The sequence below is a fragment of the Pistacia vera genome, unplaced genomic scaffold (assembly GCF_008641045.1).
Source record: "Pistacia vera cultivar Batoury unplaced genomic scaffold, PisVer_v2 Contig181, whole genome shotgun sequence".
NCBI classification, from domain to species: Eukaryota; Viridiplantae; Streptophyta; class Magnoliopsida; order Sapindales; family Anacardiaceae; genus Pistacia; species Pistacia vera.
In genome coordinates this window covers 380858-400285 of record NW_022195908.1, presented here as the reverse complement: position 1 = coordinate 400285, position 19428 = coordinate 380858, and the positions used below count along the sequence as shown (strand labels likewise).

The 19428-nt window shown below is 37.3% G+C and overlaps 1 protein-coding gene across 2 annotated transcripts; it reads left to right on the top strand.

The window, feature by feature from the left end:
- Positions 1–8297: 8297 nt before the first annotated feature.
- LOC116126621 (probable potassium transporter 17) lies at positions 8298–15108 on the top strand. Of its 2 annotated transcripts, XM_031412301.1 has the most exons (9): positions 8298–8521; positions 9309–9485; positions 9664–9883; positions 11814–12056; positions 12126–12176; positions 12264–12524; positions 13229–13281; positions 13360–13729; positions 14136–15108. In XM_031412301.1, the coding sequence occupies exons 2-9, from the start codon at positions 9351–9353 to the stop codon at positions 14987–14989; spliced, it is 2187 nt and encodes a 728-aa protein (XP_031268161.1). In that variant the 5' UTR covers positions 8298–8521; positions 9309–9350; the 3' UTR covers positions 14990–15108. The 2 variants fall into 2 exon arrangements, with proteins under 2 accessions (XP_031268161.1, XP_031268162.1); XM_031412302.1 differs by lacking the exon at positions 8298–8521 and having other exon boundaries at positions 9353–9485; positions 9628–9883.
- Positions 15109–19428: the final 4320 nt, after the last annotated feature.

The window sequence follows — 19428 nt, the reverse complement described above, 5'->3', positions numbered from 1 at the left end:
GAGAAGAACTTCCTTTAACACAAGGTCGTCGACCTGGAAGTCTCTTCACCTGACCTTTGAATCGAAGAACCTCTTTGTGCGTTGTTGATAGGCTGCTATCCTTAGCAAAGCCTTGCTGCGATGTTCTTCAACAAGGTCTAGGCTTGCTCTCATAAGTGCTTCGTTGTCGGCCTCATTGTACAAGTCCCTCCGAAGTGAACCAGTTCCCACCTCTACAAGGATCATCGCTTCGCATCCGTATGCTAGCGAAAAAGGTGTTTCTGAGGTGGAGGTTCTAGGAGTAGTTCTCTACGCCCATAGGACTTCGGGGAGGTCGTCGGCCTAATTCCCTTTGGCTGCGCCAAGTTTGGCCTTCAGAGTGTGCTTGATGGTTTTGTTGACAGCTTCAACTTGGCCATTTGCTTATGGCCTTGCGATTAAGGAGAATTTTTTATGGATGCCCAGCTCGTCGCAAAACTGTTTGAATTCCTCGTTGTCGAACTGTTTCCCATTATCCAAGATGAGGGTATAAGGAATTCCGTAACAGCACATAATATTTTTAAAAACAAAGTCTTTGAGCTTTCTGGTCGTGATCGCAGCTAGCGGTTCGGCTTCCACCCATTTGGTGAAGTAATCTACCGCGACCATGGCATATTTGACTCCCCCTTTACCGACTGGCATGGGACCGATGAGATTGATCCCCGACATGGAAAAAGGCTAGGGGCTAGTCATGGTTATCAGTTCGTGGGAGGGAGCTCGCGGTATATTCGCGAACCGCTGGCACTTATCACACCTTTTGACAAAGTTGTAGGCGTCATCTTGGATTCGGGGCCAATAGTACCCCTGACGAACAACCTTGTTCATAAGAGATTGCGCGGTGGTGTGATTACCACAGATCCCTTCATGTATCTCCCTCATGATGTAATCCGCTTCTTCGTTGGATACACATAGAGGAGAGGGGCACTAAACCCTCGCCTGTACAGCTGGTCTCCGATAAGGGTGTAGCAAGCAGATCATGTTCGCAGAACCCTTGCTTAACCTTATCGTCAGGCAGGATCCCATCCTTGAGATACCGAGTAATGGGGGTCATCCATGAGTCTGAACTCGTTACATTCACGGTCTGTTCGATTGGGCTGATACCGGGGATTTCGATGAATCGAACAGGAATGTTCTCCGGTGCATTCGAGTCTAATGATGAGGCTATCCTTGCCAAGGCGTCCCCACAGAATTGTTTTCTCTAGGGATCTGAGTGATCGTGAAGTGCTTCAACGGCTCGAGTGCGGCCTTAGCTTTCTTCAGATAATTGATCATGTTATCTTTCTTGGCTTGATACTCTTCCAAAATCTAGTTAACGACCAGCATGGAGTCACTATGGACACTGATCGCGGTTGCACCCATTTCCCTGGCCAACCTGAGTCCAGCAAGTAGAGCTTCATACTCGGCCTCATTATTAGTTGCTTTGAAACCAAACCGGAGAATGCCATGAATGCGGGCCCCTTCGGGACTTAACAAGAGAAGGCCTACTCCGACCCTCTTTTTGTTCGATGATCCATCGATGTAGAGGGTCCAGGTCGAGAGATTTTGAACAGTTTCCTGGATGACTTCGTTGGGCTGTTCCGACTCGTTCGCTGGATGATGCGAGAACTCTGACATGAAGTCAGCAACAGCCTGCCCTTTAATAGTTGCTTTTGGCTTGTAATGGAAATCGAACTGGCTGAGTTCTATGGCCCATTTGATCAATTTACCGGATGCCTCTAGTTTTTGGAGGACCTGTCTTAGCGGGTAATTAGTCAATACGTGAAAAGTATAGGCATGGAAGTAAGGTCGCAACTTTCGGGAAGTGATCAGCAGGGCATAGGCTAATTGCTCTATTTTCGGATACCGCATCTCGGCATCCAACAGACGCTTGCTCGTGTAATATACTAGCCATTACGTTCCGTTCTCTTTCTGAACTAGAGCTAAACTGACCGTGAACTGCGAGACGGACAGGTACAAAAGGAGGATCTCTTGTAGGAGAGGTTTGGACATAAGTGGTGGCTTCCCGAGGTGTTCCTTTATTTTCTAGAAGGCCTGTTCACACTCGGGAGTCCATTCAAACTTCTTATTGGCCCTCAATACATTGAAGAATGGCAAGCAGCGATCTATTAACCTTGATATGAAGCGACTTAGCGCCGCTATACGCCTGTTCAGGCTCATAACCTGTTTTTTTATTGGTCGGGCTCTTCATATCGAGGAGATCTTGGATTTTTTGGGGGTTGATCTCAATTCCCCACTGGTTAACCATGTACCCTAGGAATTTTCCCGAGGATACTCCGAATGAACATTTGAGGGGGTTCAACTTCATTCGGTACTGTCGGAGGATGCCGAACATCTCAGCGAGATGTGCTACATGATCTGAAGTGACATGCAACTTCACCAGCATGTCGTCTACGTAGACCTCCATCGATCTACCTATCTGTTTGGAGAACATCCAGTTAAACAGTCGTTGGTAAGGTGCACCAGCGTTCTTGAGGTCGAAGGGCATAACTTTGTAGCAGTACAGTCCCCGATCTGTAATAAAAGATGTATGCTCTTCGTCTTGCCCGTACATCAGAATTTGATTATATCCTGAGTACGCGTCCATAAAACTTAGCAGCTCGTGCCCCGAGGTGGCATCCACGAGCTGGTCAATTCTTGGCAAGGGAAAACTATCTTTTGGACATGCCTTGTTGAGGTCGGTGAAGTCGACGCAGGTTCGCCATTTGCCGTTAGGCTTCTTTACTAGAACTGAGTTGGCAACCCAGGTCGAATAGAGTACTTCTCGAATTGATCTATTTCGGAGGAGGTTATCCACCTCAAGCTTCAAGGTAGCATATCGCTCCGGGTCCATCACTTTCCTCTTCTGGCAAACTGGCTTGGCTTCACTATCGATGTTTAATGCATGGCAAATAATATTCGGGCTGATCCCGACCATATCTACTTGCGACCATGCGAACACATCGATGTTTTCCCTGAGGAAGCTAGTTAGTTTGGTAGCGAGTTGGGGATTGAGATTTTTATCGATCCTTAGCACCCTGCTTGGTTCGGTCTGGTCAACCAGTACTTCAGTCAGGTCCTCAACTGGCCCACTGGAAAGGCAGTCCTGAATGCGAGGATCTATATTATCCTCAGCTGGGCCAGGTTGTGGCTCGATTTGGATAATCGCCATTGTCTGGTTGTGATCGCCGCGTGAGGTGTCTTTGCCTTTGCACGTCATCTGTACTGTTTTCACATAGCAGTCCCGAGCTACACACTGAGACCTGCTAACTTCCCAAATCCCCATCAGGGTGGGGAACTTCATCTTCAAATGGTATATTGAAGTGACTGCCTTGAAGTGTCTCAGCAGAGGTCACCTTAGGATTCCATTAAAGGTGGATGGGCAATCCACTACCAAGAACTCAATTACTCTAGTCACCTCGTCGGAGTCACCCAATGTGACTGGGAGTGAGATCGTGCCCTTGGGGAGCAAGTGGTCCCCGGTGAAGCCATATAGAGGGAACGAGGCAGGCTTCAGGTCGGCCTCGTTCAAATTTATTATTTCGAAAGTTGAAGCGAACAGGATGTTCACAACACTTCCGTTATCCACTAACATTCTCTGGATATTATGGCGCCCTATGAGGGGCGTGATCACAAGGGCATCATCGTGAAGATGATGCAACCGGGCCATATCTTTTTCGAAGAAGGAAATTTCCTCCTCCCGGCGAACCTTCTATGGTCGCTGTGCCACGCTCATCGCTCTGATGGGCTCGTGATGTGCCTCACGAGCGTACCTTTCTTGGGCATCTCGCGAGTTCCTCGCGAAGTGCGGTCCCCCGAAAATTAAATTGAGGGTGCACACTCCTTTTTGATCGCGGCGCTTCTTACTTGACTCCCCCTGATTTTTCTCTTGTGAGGGAGCAGAGTCATCAATATACTCCTTGAAATGTCCCTGCTTGATAAGGTTTTCGATTGCCTGCTTGAGAGCTCGGCATTCATTGGTATGGTGCCCATTGTCCTGATGATAGCGACAATATTTTTTATTATTTCTGGCAGTCACGAGAGTTTTCATGAGCTCGGGCTCTTCGAGCAGGCTGGCCTCCTCGAATTTATCGAGAATAGCCGATACAGATGCGTTCAGTGGAGTATATTGTTTTCTGTCGCAATCGCGACGAGGGACGGGAGCATAGGACTTCTTGGGCTTGTAACGAGGTTTCTTCACTCTTCGCTGATAGTCTGCGTCCCCCCTGCGATCAGCTCTTCTATTATCCCACCGACCAGGTGTACTGCCCGAAGCGCCATGGTCGCGATGGCGGAGTGCCACCAATGAATTTTCTATCCGTAGGTACTTCTCCGCAAGATTATAAAATCCAGTGAGGGAAACATCGTCCTCAGTCTGTAATTCTTTCCACAGGCCGGTCTGTGGATGGACTCCAGCTATGATGAGAGTCCGAACAGACTCTTTGGGGGTATGAGCCACCTTGTTGAGTTCTCTATGAAAACGGTCAATGTAGGACTGGGGGGATTCATCCCTTTCTTGCTTTATATTGCTGAGGTAGCTCAAAGGCATCGAGAACTTCTGATTTGCTTGAAAATGCCTTAGGAACGTCGCGCTCATCTGAGGCCACGAACTGATCAATCCCGCTGGGAGTGACCTGAACCACCGTTTGGCATGAGAGGTCAAAGTCAATACCAAACAACGGCATTTTGCTAGATCTGAGACCTGGTGAAGCTCCATCAGGTCGTTAAATTCATACAAATGATCTTGCGAATCGGAGTTCCCATCAAACGCTCGCATGTCGGGCATCCTGAATCCTAGTGGGAGTGGAGCGGCTAACACTTCGGTAGAGAAGGGGGATGCAGATGCGACCTGCCCCTGCTCATTTTGCTGAGCTCATACTCTGTCTAGAGCTCGCTGCAGCTCCTCAATTTGCGGCAATGGAGCCGCTTGGGGATTGCTTTCACCCATGCGAGTTCGACCCTCACGATTACGGTTGAGGAAAGTCCGGAGGTCAGGTTCTTCTTCGCCTCGGTCGGCAGTTCCGGCCACTCTCGACACACGTTGGCTAAAGGCATGTGATGGCGATGAAAGGTGCGGGGTATTTTCACAAACTTCGCGGTGGTAAGAACCGCCCCGCAAAGTGTGGGACCCTCTCGCACGGTGACGATCATGATCATTTTGCTAGCGGTGATAGGAATCACCCCGTCCAGTACTTTTATGGGTGTGCACTTGCGACGTGGCATAGGACAGCTCAGGCTGCCTCCTTTCACCGAGTCTCAACCAGACTGGTATTCTGCTTGGGACGCGGTCGGAGTTTGCTGGCCCTTTGGAGCCCGTGGGCTTGTTTTTTGCCACTTACTTACCCTTTCGTCTACGCGCTGCAGTGCTCGCAGCACGGGCTATTTCCCTTTGTCGCACTTTCGCACGACCTGCAGGCATTTTTGGCGGTTGCACCGCCGCAGTTGACTTCGATGGCACGCCTTGGTCCAAACGGTCCAGCCTTCGGTTGACTGTCTAGAAAGTATTGTCAAACCTCTCCAGGTAGCTTCTAATAGCGGGGTCAAGCTGTGAACTTGATGGGATATCTCCTGCAGCATTTTGCGGGGCTGAAGGTTTTTTGGAAGAAGTGTCCCCCTGAATTTGGGGGAGCCCCTCAGCGCCCTGGTTGGTTTGCTCAGGTTCTAGTTGGCGAGCCATTTGTTGCTGTAGGACCGATAGGTTGGAGATTCTCCTGATGAAGGATGAACACTAAATCTAGCGCCAAACTGTTGATGCGTGATTTTGACACCAACGAAACGCACGTGTGAAATGTTGAGTTGGCTCAAAAGACACACGTGAATGGAAAGGAAAATGACAGTAAATGCAGTGAGAAAGGAGTTTTAAAGTGGTTCAGATGCTAAGGAAGCAAATCCTACGTCCACTGATGGTTTTATTAATTATAAGGGTCAGGTCGTTTTAGACGACTGACTTTACACTGATGATACAAGGTATCAAAGGCTGTCTATTCTAGAGAGAAAGAGAGATTGGTCAAGAGTAAATGTGCGAATCCCCTTAATGAGAGAGGAGCTCTCAACTTATAGTGGGATGCCTTGAGGTAATGATCACTGAATCTGTAAGTTGGTGGGATGATCCGTGCAAATCCTTCTTTATGTCACATTATCCATCTTCTAGAGTAATTCACGTGATTTGCTGCAGGGATTTGACACGCAGGATCATCACAACTCCTGGCTGGGCTGATGTGCACCCACTATTCTGACGGAAGCAGGCTGTGGGTGCAACCATGATCACACGATGCGGCTGCGCCAGAATGTCAATAAACTCTTCCCGAGGTCTGGCCTTTCGCACTTAACTGGGTGCCACGTCAGCCCTATTCTCCCAAGCATAACAGAATAGAATCCCACCTTTTGTACCTAAATTTCAAGTATTTAAAAACTTGTCAATGAAAAATGCATAGACAAAGATAAGAAACCCAATTATAATCTAATTTTATATAAGTAATTTGGAGAGAGAAAAAACAGATCCACCCGCGGGTCCACCCGTATAGGGTAGGGCACGGGTCCAATATTGTGGACCCGTATATCTCAACCCGTACCCGACCCACCCACTGGTTTTGCCAGGTCTAACTACACCCTTATTAAGTTATAAGCTCCTCATAATAATAAAATTAGTTAGTCTCACAATTATGACTATAGAGAGGTTTTACTGTACTTCATTAATCATAATTAACCACTAATCATGTTTAATTAACCTTAATCAATAATAAGGCTATTTAGTTAACACTTTAAAATTACATAGCTTTTTAATTTAATTTCATAGCTTTTTAATTTAATTTGAACTTCATACTGTCTTTTAATAAGATGTCTAAAAAAAAAAAAAAAAAAAAAGTAGCCTTTAAAGTTTAAACTTTAAATAAAGTGCTTTTATTGCATTTAAAAGCAGATTTAATTGAAATGATTTGTCAAGCCTTTTCAGTTTCCAAGTCTTCCACCAAAATAAAAAGAAGTCTTTCTTCAGTCCGATTCTACTTTAACAATAGTGACAATAGTTGAATGGTATTCCTGTATATCTGAAAACGAAACATATCATGAATTTGGAAATGCTCTTTGATTTCATATTAAAGAGAATTTCTTATGTTATCTCTTATGTTATCTATAAACTCGATCATCCAATAAAATTAATGAAATATTTCTAAAGCATGTCAACAAAAAATTTTAATAATAGCTTAGTTTTATATATAATGAAAAGATGTATTTGTTAGTATTAATAATGAAGTCATTATACAATACTTTTAAAACATGAAATCCGGTCGAAGATAATTATTAATATATTAGTTAATGAGAATTTTATAAATACAAAATTTGTGCTTATTTTAATTTAAAATTGCATTATTCATCCAACTTTGACCTTTCTACATTTCATTTCTGATTACGTTTTTGTCGATCGTCCAGTAAAATTAATGGAATATTTCTAAATCATATGAACAGAGAAAATTTGAAGAGTATCTCAACTCTTTTAAAGATTAGATTAACGACTTTCTTACATATTATATGTCCATTAACATTGTTTATAATAGTTTTTTTTTTTCTAAATTTAGAAATATATGAAAATTTGTTGTTAGATACCTTGTATAAAAGTTAAAATTAGAAAAACAATTACATATACTGCAGCTTTTAAAGTTATTGTCAAATACACAAAATTATAACAATTATAAGATACTTTTTTATTATTATTATTTTAAAGAAATAAATATCAAGATATTATAGGTTAATATATTTATGTCACATAATAATTATTTTCAATATAAAAAAAAGGAAATTCATAAGAAACGTAAGTCCAGTGACATTTTTTAGCATCCATATATTACTTGATATAAAAATATGGACAATACTAAATTTATAACCTAATCTCACAAATTTGTTGTCAAAACCTCGATGTAGGGATTCGCAATTGATCAACTCACAATAAGTTTTATTTGCCCAATTGTGGATCCTGTCTATCCAATTGTGAGCTAACTAATTACGAGCTATCACGTCAAAATTGTGAGAAAAAATTTGTGAGATCAGATTGTAAATCGATCTTTATTATAAAAATGACTTTTGGTGTTGAAAACATTTTGGGTACCTATTTATAATACTATTTGGGCTCCAATTTTCAGGATATGCATTTGTTTTATTACCAGTAATTATATCCAAGAAATTTGATTCTTGACAGATTTGACCATTCTGTTTGTGGGGCCTGTCATCTACAATTTTTTTTTTTTTTCTTTTCCTTTATTTCTTTCTTCTTCTTCTTCCTTTTTATTTATTTAGTCTGTCTTCTTCTAAGCACCGCAACAACTCTCTCTTCCACCTACCGTCTGCAACTTTTTTTTCTCTTTTCCTTCTTTCTTCTTCTTCTTTTTTTTTATTTCTTAAGTGTGTCTTCTTCCAACCACCAACCATTGCTGCAACTTCTCTTCCACCTACATTCAATCTCTTGTGAAGCTCAGCCAGGCCAATCTGCACTATTTCGACGCACAACTCCCTGCTTCTTTCACATACAGCTCAGGTTTTGTTGTTTATGTATTATGTTTGCTTATGAGGTTTTGTTGTTTATATACAGTGTTTGTGTGTGTGTGAGTAAGTGATTGTAGTAAAGTTTTCTTAGTAGAGTGTGTTTGTTAGGATCTGTGAAGTGAGCACCAGATCTTCTGCCAAACAAATATTCAAAAATTTATTCAACTCAAATAACAAAATTAAAATATTTTATCACACATATTTTATTCAAATTTTGTTTTAATAATAATAACTTAACTCAACTTTACAATACTATTTTAAAAACCCTGCCCAAAATAACAAAACCAACACACCCATAAAGATTATAACTTAAGATTCTTCTTCTCCACTAATTGTGTAGCAATTTAGACTTCCTAATACAAAACAAATGTATAAAATCCACTGATGAATAAATGAACGGTGGAGATTCATTTGCATGTGACAGTCCACCACTCCTCTATGTAATGGAAATCCATTTTATGGGGCCCTCCAAAATCTGCAATTTTCATAAATTCCTTAAATGAATTTTTCCCCTTGGGAATTGAGATGACTCAACAACAAAAGTCTCCTTTAACGTTTTTAAAATAATAAGAAAAATTTAGATTTGAAGATAAATGATAAAAAGATAATTTAATAAATATTATAAATGTAAGTTAATAATTTATAGTTTTTTTTTTTTAAAAAAAAAAAAACCTTAAAACAATGTTTGTTATTATATCAAAGCTTAGAGGTTATGGTTTTTAACTCCTGTATATATTAACAACTCAAACTCTACTGTCTCCTCTCTGTCTTGCAACTAGCAAGAACGTTCCAAGTCTGAAGTAAAGAAGCAAGTGAGGCTTATGGAAGGGCAACTCGGTCCACGTGACTCACTTCCGACTCTCTCGGAGGTGGTGGTTGAGTCTTCAACAAACGGCCATCTTCATCTCCTTCACTCTCGTAATGCTAACTCTCTCAATCCTTCTTCGGAAAAAACGGTTTGTGTTTTGTCATTTCTTTCTTATTTTGCTTTTGCATATGCACGTGTTGGTTTTTGTTTTTCAGTTGTTTTCTTTGATGGTTTCTGTTTAATTTTTACAGTTTTTTTTTTTTTTTTTTTTTTTTTTTTTTGATTTTTAGGGTTATTTTAACCGTGCGAATTGATTGGATGAGCAGAAAGGTAAATGGGAGACTCTGGTACTTGCATACAAGACACTTGGTGTAGTGTTTGGAGGGCTTGTGACATCACCACTTTATGTGTATCCATCAATGCCATTGAGGTCTCCAACAGAAGGAGACTACTTGGGGATTTTTAGTATTATGTTTTGGACTCTTACGCTTATTGGTGTTGTTAAGTATGCCAGCATAGCTCTCAAAGCTGATGATCAGGGAGAAGGTACGGTTTTCAATAGAGATTCTTTGTGTTTAAGTTGAAAGTCAGCAAGTTTTGTGACTGTTTTTACTTTTTATGCATTTTTAATTTGAGCAAAGATGGGTGTTTGAAATGGTTTTATTGATTTATCTTCATAATTTAGTGCTATTCGTGTTGATATTTGTCTTTTTAATTTTCTAATTCTTTTGTTAAAATGGTTTTACCATATAAAAGAATCTAAATTTTTTTGCTTTTTGCACTTAACCCATATTGTTTTTGAGGATATAGGAGAAGAAATGGTGGACTTTTGAGTTCTTTTTTAATTATTTATTAATTTATTTTGTTGTGGTGGATCACATATGCTTCAAGAAAGTAAAGGAGCTAACAAATTTAAGTCCACTTGACTATATAGTTGCATTTGGAAATTGATTAGAGATATTTTTAATATTATTACTATATTTCCAAATATCTTCACCTGATAAAATGAAAGAAGTGAAGAATAGTTACTTGGTATTCTTGTTGTTGTAGATTTCTATGCTGTATTTCCTGTACCTTGGAATTGAGCTCATTGGATCTATATTCTGTTATGCTTTGATGACTACTCATGGACATATGTTGCTTAGTGTTTGAAAATTAAAAAGGCAAAAATGTTTTTGGTTGTGCAATTCCCTATGATGTAATATGCAATTTGATGCCCCAGAATTTGTTTCGGGGCTACTAGGAAATTTGGTCAAAAGTTCAGGCTTGTGGTTGTATATAGAATCTTAACTACTAGACGCTTTACTGTTGCACTCAAAACATTTATTTCTTATTTATTAATTATAATTTTTTGAAAACAGAAAGTATACATGAGAAGAAAGACACTTAATGGTTAACAGTACTAGGATGTAGAGAGACTATTAAATAAGGAGTTATGCAACCTGGGACCAGGATGTGAGCCTATGTTCAATTCCCTTGATCTTAAAGAAGCTAAAAATATGGGCCATTTGAAGCAATATGATTTATTGATATGGGTGCTTATGTATGAATATGCATATTGAGGATAGATCCACCAGATAAGATTCATATGCGGTAAGAATATCATTTTGATGCACGGGAGTTCTGAAGAGGAAAATGATGATAGGATGACTTTGGAATGACCAAATTTGATGCAGAGCATCAGGTATTAGTACTTTTCTAGGAATATGAGGAAAAAAGGGCAGTAGTCAGTGGTGGAACTAGTTGTTTTATGTTGGCAGATTACTGTATATTATAGCTATGAATAACTTAGAAACTGTCTCAAGATCAGGGAAGAATTGTGAAGCTTTTGTGCACTCTCATGGAACTTCTATAGTATCTTCTACCCACATCTTTGCTGCAATGTTTTTGGCCAGTATTTTTTGCCCTTTTGTCATTGCATTCTACAATGTTTTGGTATTGTATGGTTGACCATGATTGTGCAGCATTATAAGCCTAGCGACAATATTTTGGTGTTTATTAACTGAGTTAGATATAGACACACATCTTATTTCTTGGATAGGATACCAGAAATATGCATATGGATGGGTGTGGAATGAACACTGCTTTAAGTTACTTTGACAAGTGAAAAGTGAGAGAGGCTTGAATTTATTTTAAATGGTCAAGGTGAAAGTTGGAAAATAAAATAATTGCAATTTTGTTGATTGTTGAGTGTTTTGATACTTGATTTTATCTCTATCAATTTCTCAAAAATGCATTTTCTAATACTCTCCAGTAATTGGGGCTATTATATGATACATGGAATCTGTTCAAATATGCCCTCGCAGACCTGTTGAAAATTTTGTTTTCTTCAAAATATAAACATAACTATTGCAAAAGATACAAATAGAAGTTCTGGGAAGTTTCAATTGCCCTTGCATATACCTTTTTTTGTTTTTTTGGTAAAATAAAATAGTGCCTGGATTTCTGACTTCTGTATACAACTGATTGGTTGCAGGTGGAACATTTGCCTTGTACTCATTACTTTGTAGGAATATGAATATTGGATTTCTTTCTCCCAAAAATGTATCTTCCAACTTGGGTATTTCACGCTCTGTTTTGCATGATGGTACTGAAACTAAAACCAGGCTGGGCAAGTTTTTTGAAAAAAGTATTGTTGCCCGGAGGGTATTGCTTTTCATTGCTATGTTAGGCATGTGCATGCTTATTGGAGATGGAATACTTACGCCTGCTATATCAGGTTTGTCAGCATTATTTTTTGTTTTTTAATGTTTTATGTTCTAATGTTTTGTTTGTCATCTATTAACAGTGTTATCTGCAATGGATGGAGTGAGAGCACCTTTTCCTTCTGTCAGTAAATGTAAGCACTGCTGCAAATTGTTGTAACTTGATCAAAAGCATGATAATATTACAGAAATCCAACTTATTTACTCTCATGATGTTGCAGCTTTGGTGGAAGCTCTTTCTGCAGTAGTTCTAATTGTTCTGTTCCTGCTGCAAAAATTTGGCACCTCCCGTGTGAGCTTCCTTTTCTCCCCCATCATGGGTGCATGGACCTTCAGTACTCCACTTGTGGGAATTTATAGTATTATACACCATTACCCTAGTATATTCAAAGCTTTATCACCCCACTACATAGTCCATTTCTTTTTGAGAAATGGAAAGGAAGGCTGGCTGTTGCTTGGAGGAACTGTCCTCTGCATCACAGGTGAGTCTCATGTTCAACTTCTCTAAAGTCATAAAATAGAAGAGTGACTCCATTTTAGTTTGCGTATGTACCTGTCCTTATATAAAATCATCTGCTTGAGATCACAAAATCTGCTAGCACTTGGATTGTATATATAATTATGGTTCTGAAAAACTCAAATATAGAAGTCTTCTCATGAGCTTCTTCTCTTATATGCTCAATAGATTGGATTTAAAAGAAAAAAAGCACTACAAATTGTAACTCATATATAATTGTGGTAGTATTTTACTGACTTTTAATTAGATACAAGGGAAGTTAAAAGGAATAAAGAGAGATTTTGTACCATTGTATCTTTTGGCTAGTTTTGTTTTGTCGCCACTCATGCTGTCAACTAGACAACACAGATAAGGCTTTGAATGGTCTTCAAGGTAGAGACCACCTCATTTTCTGTAACTCCAAGTTAGTAGGCTTTTTGTAACAATATGACAAGTGTATACTACAAGGGAACTTGAAGATTTATGTTCCAATATTCATCTTTCATTAGACGAATTACTTAAGCCTATTGTTGAATGGTGCCTTTTGTTTTCATCTCCGGCTCATTGCAAATTTGATGGGTGAAGCTCAGGCAATTTGTTGCATATTTGCATCATAAGACATTTTTTTTCTTTTGATTTATAAGAACCAAATGATGCGTTCTTTATGTGGACGTTATTCCATGTATACAGGTTCTGAAGCATTATTTGCAGATCTTGGTCATTTCAACAGGAGTTCCATTCAGGTAAATTTCATCACCTAGTCTTCTTTGTCTCTATTTACAATGTCATTCTCACACCTTTTCCATGCTTTCTTTTAACAGATAGCTTTTCTGTTTACAATATATCCATCACTTGTTCTGACATATGCGGGGCAGACAGCGTACCTGATCAGGCACCCCAATGATCATGATGATGGATTCTATAAGTTTATACCAGAAGCAATCTACTGGCCTATCTTTATCATAGCCACATCAGCTGCAATTGTTGCCAGCCAATCATTAATATCAGCCACCTTTTCTGTCATCAAGCAGTCTGTAGTGCTGGACTATTTTCCTCGGGTCAAGGTGGTGCATACATCTTCCAGAAAGGAGGGCGAGGTCTACTCCCCAGAAATCAACTACATACTTATGGTTCTTTGTGTTGCTGTTATACTTATCTTTGGAGATGGAAAAGATATCGGAAATGCTTTTGGTATGGTAAAGTAATATCAGCAATTTTCTTTTAGTGACAACCACGAAATTCTTATCATTGTTTTATACTTACTTTATAGCAGTTTGTGGTTAATAATTAGTTACCATTGCGCTACTTATGATAACATTAGATCTCCATAAATACATGTTCTCGCAAAAATTTGAGTTTATAGTATTAGCCAATTAAGGGAAATTGTGATTATAATTTCTATTCCATAATTGGTTAAGAAGAATATAAAAAAAAAGAAATTACAAAGACTTTGACAGCATCATCACTTTCTGATATCTATTTTAGCAAAAGCACGCTTTTTTGGGGTATTTGTTCGTAACTTTATTTGCATGTATTAATCCATTCTGTTGCATTTCATATAGGCCTATGGTTCACTGATTTAAACCCTTGCTTGCAGGTGTTGTTGTTAGCTTAGTCATGCTCATCACCACCATATTATTGACACTAGTCATGATTATGATATGGAGAACTCCATCAATCTTAGTTGCACTCTACTTCTTGGTGTTTTTCACAATGGAAGGTGTTTATGTGAGCGCTGTTTTCACGAAAATTCCTGAGGGTGGATGGATTCCTTTTGCCATATCTTTTTTTCTTGCCTTCATTATGTTTGGATGGTTCTATGGGAGGCAAAGGAAGATAGAATATGAGTTTACTCACAAGATTAACTTGGAAAGACTTGGAATTCTATTATCTGATCCAGGTGTTCAAAGGGCTCCTGGATTGTGCTTCTTTTACACCAACATTCAAGATGGGCTGACTCCTGTCCTTGGACATTACATTAAAAATATGAGATCTCTTCATAAAGTTACCATTTTTACTACTCTCCGGTACTTATTGGTTCCTAAGGTTGCTCTAGAAGAGAGGATTGTCATCAACAAACTAGGCCTTAGAGGAGTTTACGGATGTGTTATTCAGTATGGCTATGCTGATTCCCTGAATCTTGAAGGTCATGACTTTGTAAATGAAGTTACTGATTTCTTGAAGGAGCATATACAAAACCTCTCGGGGTGTATATCATCCAATCCTATGGAGATCAAGGAAGACAATTCTGATCTAGAGGATGCAAAGCGGTCTGGCGTGGTGCATATTCGAGGGAAGACAAGGTTTTACATAGGGAATAATTGTGGATGGTTTGATAGAATAATACTTGCGTTTTATGAAGTCTTGCGCAATAATTGCAGGTCGTCATTGCCTGCCTTTGGCGTGCCATTACCGCAGCGCATTGAGGTGGGAATGCTGTACGAGGCATAAGAGTAAAGTGGAAATGTAAGATTTTGAGTTCCAAGAAGTTGCATAGGATAGATACATTACATAGTGAAGAGGGAAAATTACAAGTATATTGTTCCTCATCAGAAATGTTTGGATTTGAAAATCAGGTTATTTGAAGAAAAGTCAAAGATATATATATATATATATATAAAGAAAAGTCATTTCCTTACTTCTACATTCAATTTAAAATTTTGATAAATAACTGAAAGAGCACTTAACAAACCTTAATTTTCACGAGTACCGTCTTGCACGAATGGGATATAATAATATTAACCTCACTGAAGTTGGGTGTTTTAACATTTTATAGGGGTTATAATGATAATTTATATAATATATTATACAGTAAAACCTCACTACAATAATACCTATATAAAAATAACTTTCATGTAATTATAAAAAAAATTGATCTAAACTTAAATGAATTATAAATAAGAATAAACTTCATATTGTAGTAAATTATAATTTTTTGAGATCTCGTCTCAAGAAACTTGTTTCTATATATATATTAGAAAAGATATATGTACTAGTTTTTTTAAAACTATGTCAATCTCTTTTATCAATATTTATACCTTGGATTTGACATAGTGATAGAACTAGGATTTTTGCTAGAGGGCCCTCTACGACTTTCTATTTAGGGCTGCAAAAAAAAAAAAAAAAAAACAATCCAAACTTGAAAATCGAACCAAAACCGGTCCAAAAAATTAGTTTTTTAGAGTAATCGAATCTATAGCAAATGGGGTTTTTTAGTTTTTGTAAGTTTTTTATTTTCTTTGGTTTTTCCTTCATGAATCTATGATTTGGTCTTGTAAATGCAATTGGGAAGTTAAAATAATGAAGAGAATAGTGATAAAAGATTGGGATTATTTTGTAGTGTTAAAATTTTGGTTAATTTTATTGATTCTTGTTGTGAGGATATGTATTAAAGTTGAAATAATCGGAGGTAGTGAATAAGTTTTGTTGAAGAGTTGCTCTTCAATTTAAGATTTTGTATAAAACGGTTTAAAACCGCTTAATTGGTTTTCGAACCGAATTATCGATTCGGTTAGAAACCGGTTCATAAGATATTATGTTCGGTTTTGGTTCAAAATATTGCTTAAACCGAAAAACCAATTCGGTTCGAAAAACACCCCATCCGGTTCCATTAACTAGATTTCCACACTCTTAACACTATTGTTTGCCAAACAATTAGTGGAAACTTTTAAAAAAATCACCAAACATTAAGTAAAGGAAATAATGCAATAATATAATACTTTTCTACTTGAATAAATCTATAAGAAACCAAATCATCCAATTCACGAGGAAACATAACAAAATTTTTACGTGGAAAAACCTCTTCAATGTGAAGACAGCAAAAAACCACGGAAATCTAACGATTAACTTAAATCCAATATAATCAAAAGAGTTTACAGCAACCACAATCCACCAAAAATATTCTACACAGATTTCTTATTTCTCCTCTTTTATTTTTTTTATTTTTGGTTTCCAAAAATTATAGTATAAATTTTTATAACATTGATCAAACCTAGCATAAGTTAAAGTCAACCAAAACTTAAATCAAGTTAACATTGTCTTTTTCCATGAGAATCTAACGATCTACTTAAGGTTTAATATGGGAAAGCAGGAATATTCTTAGATACAAAACACAAAACAAACTCATAAGATCCATACATTTTTCCACCAAATTATAATAAAAAAAAACCTCTAAAAAACAAGCATGATTCGACCCTAAAATAAATTAAATTGAAATGAGCAATACACATACCTAAAACTGATAAAACAAAAAACGGAGCTAATTGTGGCACATTGAGTAGTGAAAGCTTCAACAATTTCAGTCTTCAAAAGTTTTAAGAGTAAATAGCATAAGAAAGAGAATGAGAGAATGAGAAAGCAAATAATTTCGAGGATAAAATCCTAAAAAGCAGGTGAAGCTGTAGAGAAGAGTGGAGAGAGTTCTAAACTTTTAATATGATGTGGAGTTAAAATATATATATTAATAGCAAGTTTTTTGTGGGTCTGGATATATGTATAATAATTCTCATTTTTTAAAAATATGATGGTAGGCCTATATATATATAATAACAATTTTTTTGTGAGCCTATATAAACATTTTTTTTTTTAAATGAGACCTACCCTCAAAGGGTTGGGTTCCTCTTGATTTGACATGTTCTATTAATTAATTATTAATGTAGTATATATTTTACTTCTATACCACTTGTATTAAGGATAATTAAGTCAAAACAATAAATTTTGTAAGTTGTAACTATACTTCTATTAGGTTATAATCTTCTCACAATAGTAAAATTAATTTAGTACCACTATTAAGACTATAGAGATATTTTACTATATATAAAATATCAATTTATCCCATAAAAAATATTAAAAAAGTCCACTCGAGTGATGCTAATACCATTATATCCACTCGTGCATTGCAAGAGTCTAGTCACTCAAATTTATTCATCAGTTTTCTAAAAAAGCCATTTTTTAACCAAATTTAGTTAACACTATATATTTTTTTGCTTTTTATATACGCTAAATATATTTTTGACATTTCATATATCTTTTAACACTATATGAATATATTCTTTAAAAAAAAAAAAAAAACCAAAAAATTATAATATTCAACATTTAAATCTTAAATCAAAAGCTTTTTCTCATCATGAAAACAATGATATTAATGTGATTAAGTGTAGAAGATAAGGATAGAAATGTTCAAAAATCTTACGGAGATCTTTTTACATAGTCATTTAAAAGTTGGTTATTTGTTAATTTGAGTTTTTAAAAAAGGTTAGCTTAGTAAATTTTCCCAAACAAGTTATAGAGTGTTTCTATTGGGTCCCCATTGATGGACTAAATAAATCCCATTTCTTGTATAATTACAAATTTATCCTTGAATTAAATTACTAAATTTATATTTAATTTCTTCTTTATAAAACACTCTTACCACTCCCCTTATGTGTATATAAACCCTTTTCAAAGAAAAAATTGAATAAAATACATTTATGGAATTTGTGAAGAGTTATAAGAGAAAAAAAAAAATTTTAAAACTCTTAAATGGAATGTATTAAGAACTAAAGTTTCTTTATCAAATGGAATGTATAATGTACCAATATAGTTGGACCCAAATGGAGCCATTGAACGAGGTAGGCCTCCATGAGCAATGCTTGTGTCGCACTCGCACCAACCTAACCAAACTGTTGGGCCTCAAGGCTAGAACTATATAAATGTCATGCGCCAACTCGATTTTTTCTTATAAATTTTTAATTTTTTAAAAATGGAAAAATTAAATTTAAAAGTATTTAGGGTCTGTTTGGTTCGCTATTCTAATACTTTTTTGAGTAATATTTTGAAAAAAAGTTAAATTGAGCGGATATTACGATGTAGGATTTAGAAATTAACAAAAATATCTCCTATGTTTGTTTATTTACTAAACACCCCTATAATAAAATATTAAAAGTTAACAAAAACACATCAACTCACCCATTAAATACGGCAGCAGGCCACCACCGCCGGAGGGTGGCTGGAGTCGTCGTATCGGCGCATGACCGGCTAAATCTTACCGATTGTGCGCCGATATGACCTTTTCAGGTCAGATCCATGGTAGATCTAGTTGGTAAAAGGCCAGATCTACGGCTAGATCTAGCCATTGACGGCCAAATCTAGCCGCATTTGATCGTCAACGACGGCCAAAGATATGGCCATTGTTGATGGTCAACGACGACTATATCTTAGCCGTCGTTGACGATTGGCTACGGCCAAAGATTTGGTCGTCAACAGCCAAATCTTTGGCCGTAGATTTGACATTTTCCGGCCAGATCCACCGGGATCTGATCAGAAAAGGCTAGATCGACACACTATCGACCAAATTCAGCCGGTAGTACGCCGTTATACCAGATTCCGGCCAACTTCTGACAATGGTGGCCGAAATCTGGTATATGTTTATTACTGGAGTGTTTTTGCAGTTTCTAAAAAAAATATTTGAATGTATTTAGTTAAATTAACAAATTTAAAAGGTTTAAAAGAAATTGAATAATATAGAATAATATTGTCAGAATAAGTTAATTTTACTGTTTAACTTTATTAGAAATACTAATAATAGTATTCCCAAGAGTGTGCCAAACGGACCCTTAAATACTTCATTTTAGTTATAAGATAATTAGGAATGTTTATGGATTCAGACCGCTATGTTATAGCTTATATAATACTCATCCAAGTTTCACGGCTTAAATCTTTATCCTAACCAGAGTTTTACCCAAATTTCGCTAACCTAAGTTTTACTTTGAGCTCCCAAAGGCCAAATCCCTACCTTAACTTTGTATATGTGGTTACCAAAAATATGTGGCTCATTAAGTTCCTCTCCACCTACTTTGAAGGACATTTATTCATAATGCAATAGTCACTGAACCCAAAGAGTTATACCAATC

What these genes read in the sequence shown, in the direction of transcription:
- LOC116126621 (XM_031412301.1), top strand. Translation starts at nt 9,351, where the DNA reads ATGGAAGGGCAACTCGGTCCACGTGACTCACTTCCGACTCTCTCGGAG. An exon ending in ACTTACGCCTGCTATATCAG is followed by an intron (nt 12,057 to 12,125) that starts GTTTGTCAGCAT and finishes ATCTATTAACAG; the next exon opens with TGTTATCTGCAATGGATGGA. An exon ending in AGATATCGGAAATGCTTTTG is followed by an intron (nt 13,730 to 14,135) that starts GTATGGTAAAGT and finishes CCTTGCTTGCAG; the next exon opens with GTGTTGTTGTTAGCTTAGTC.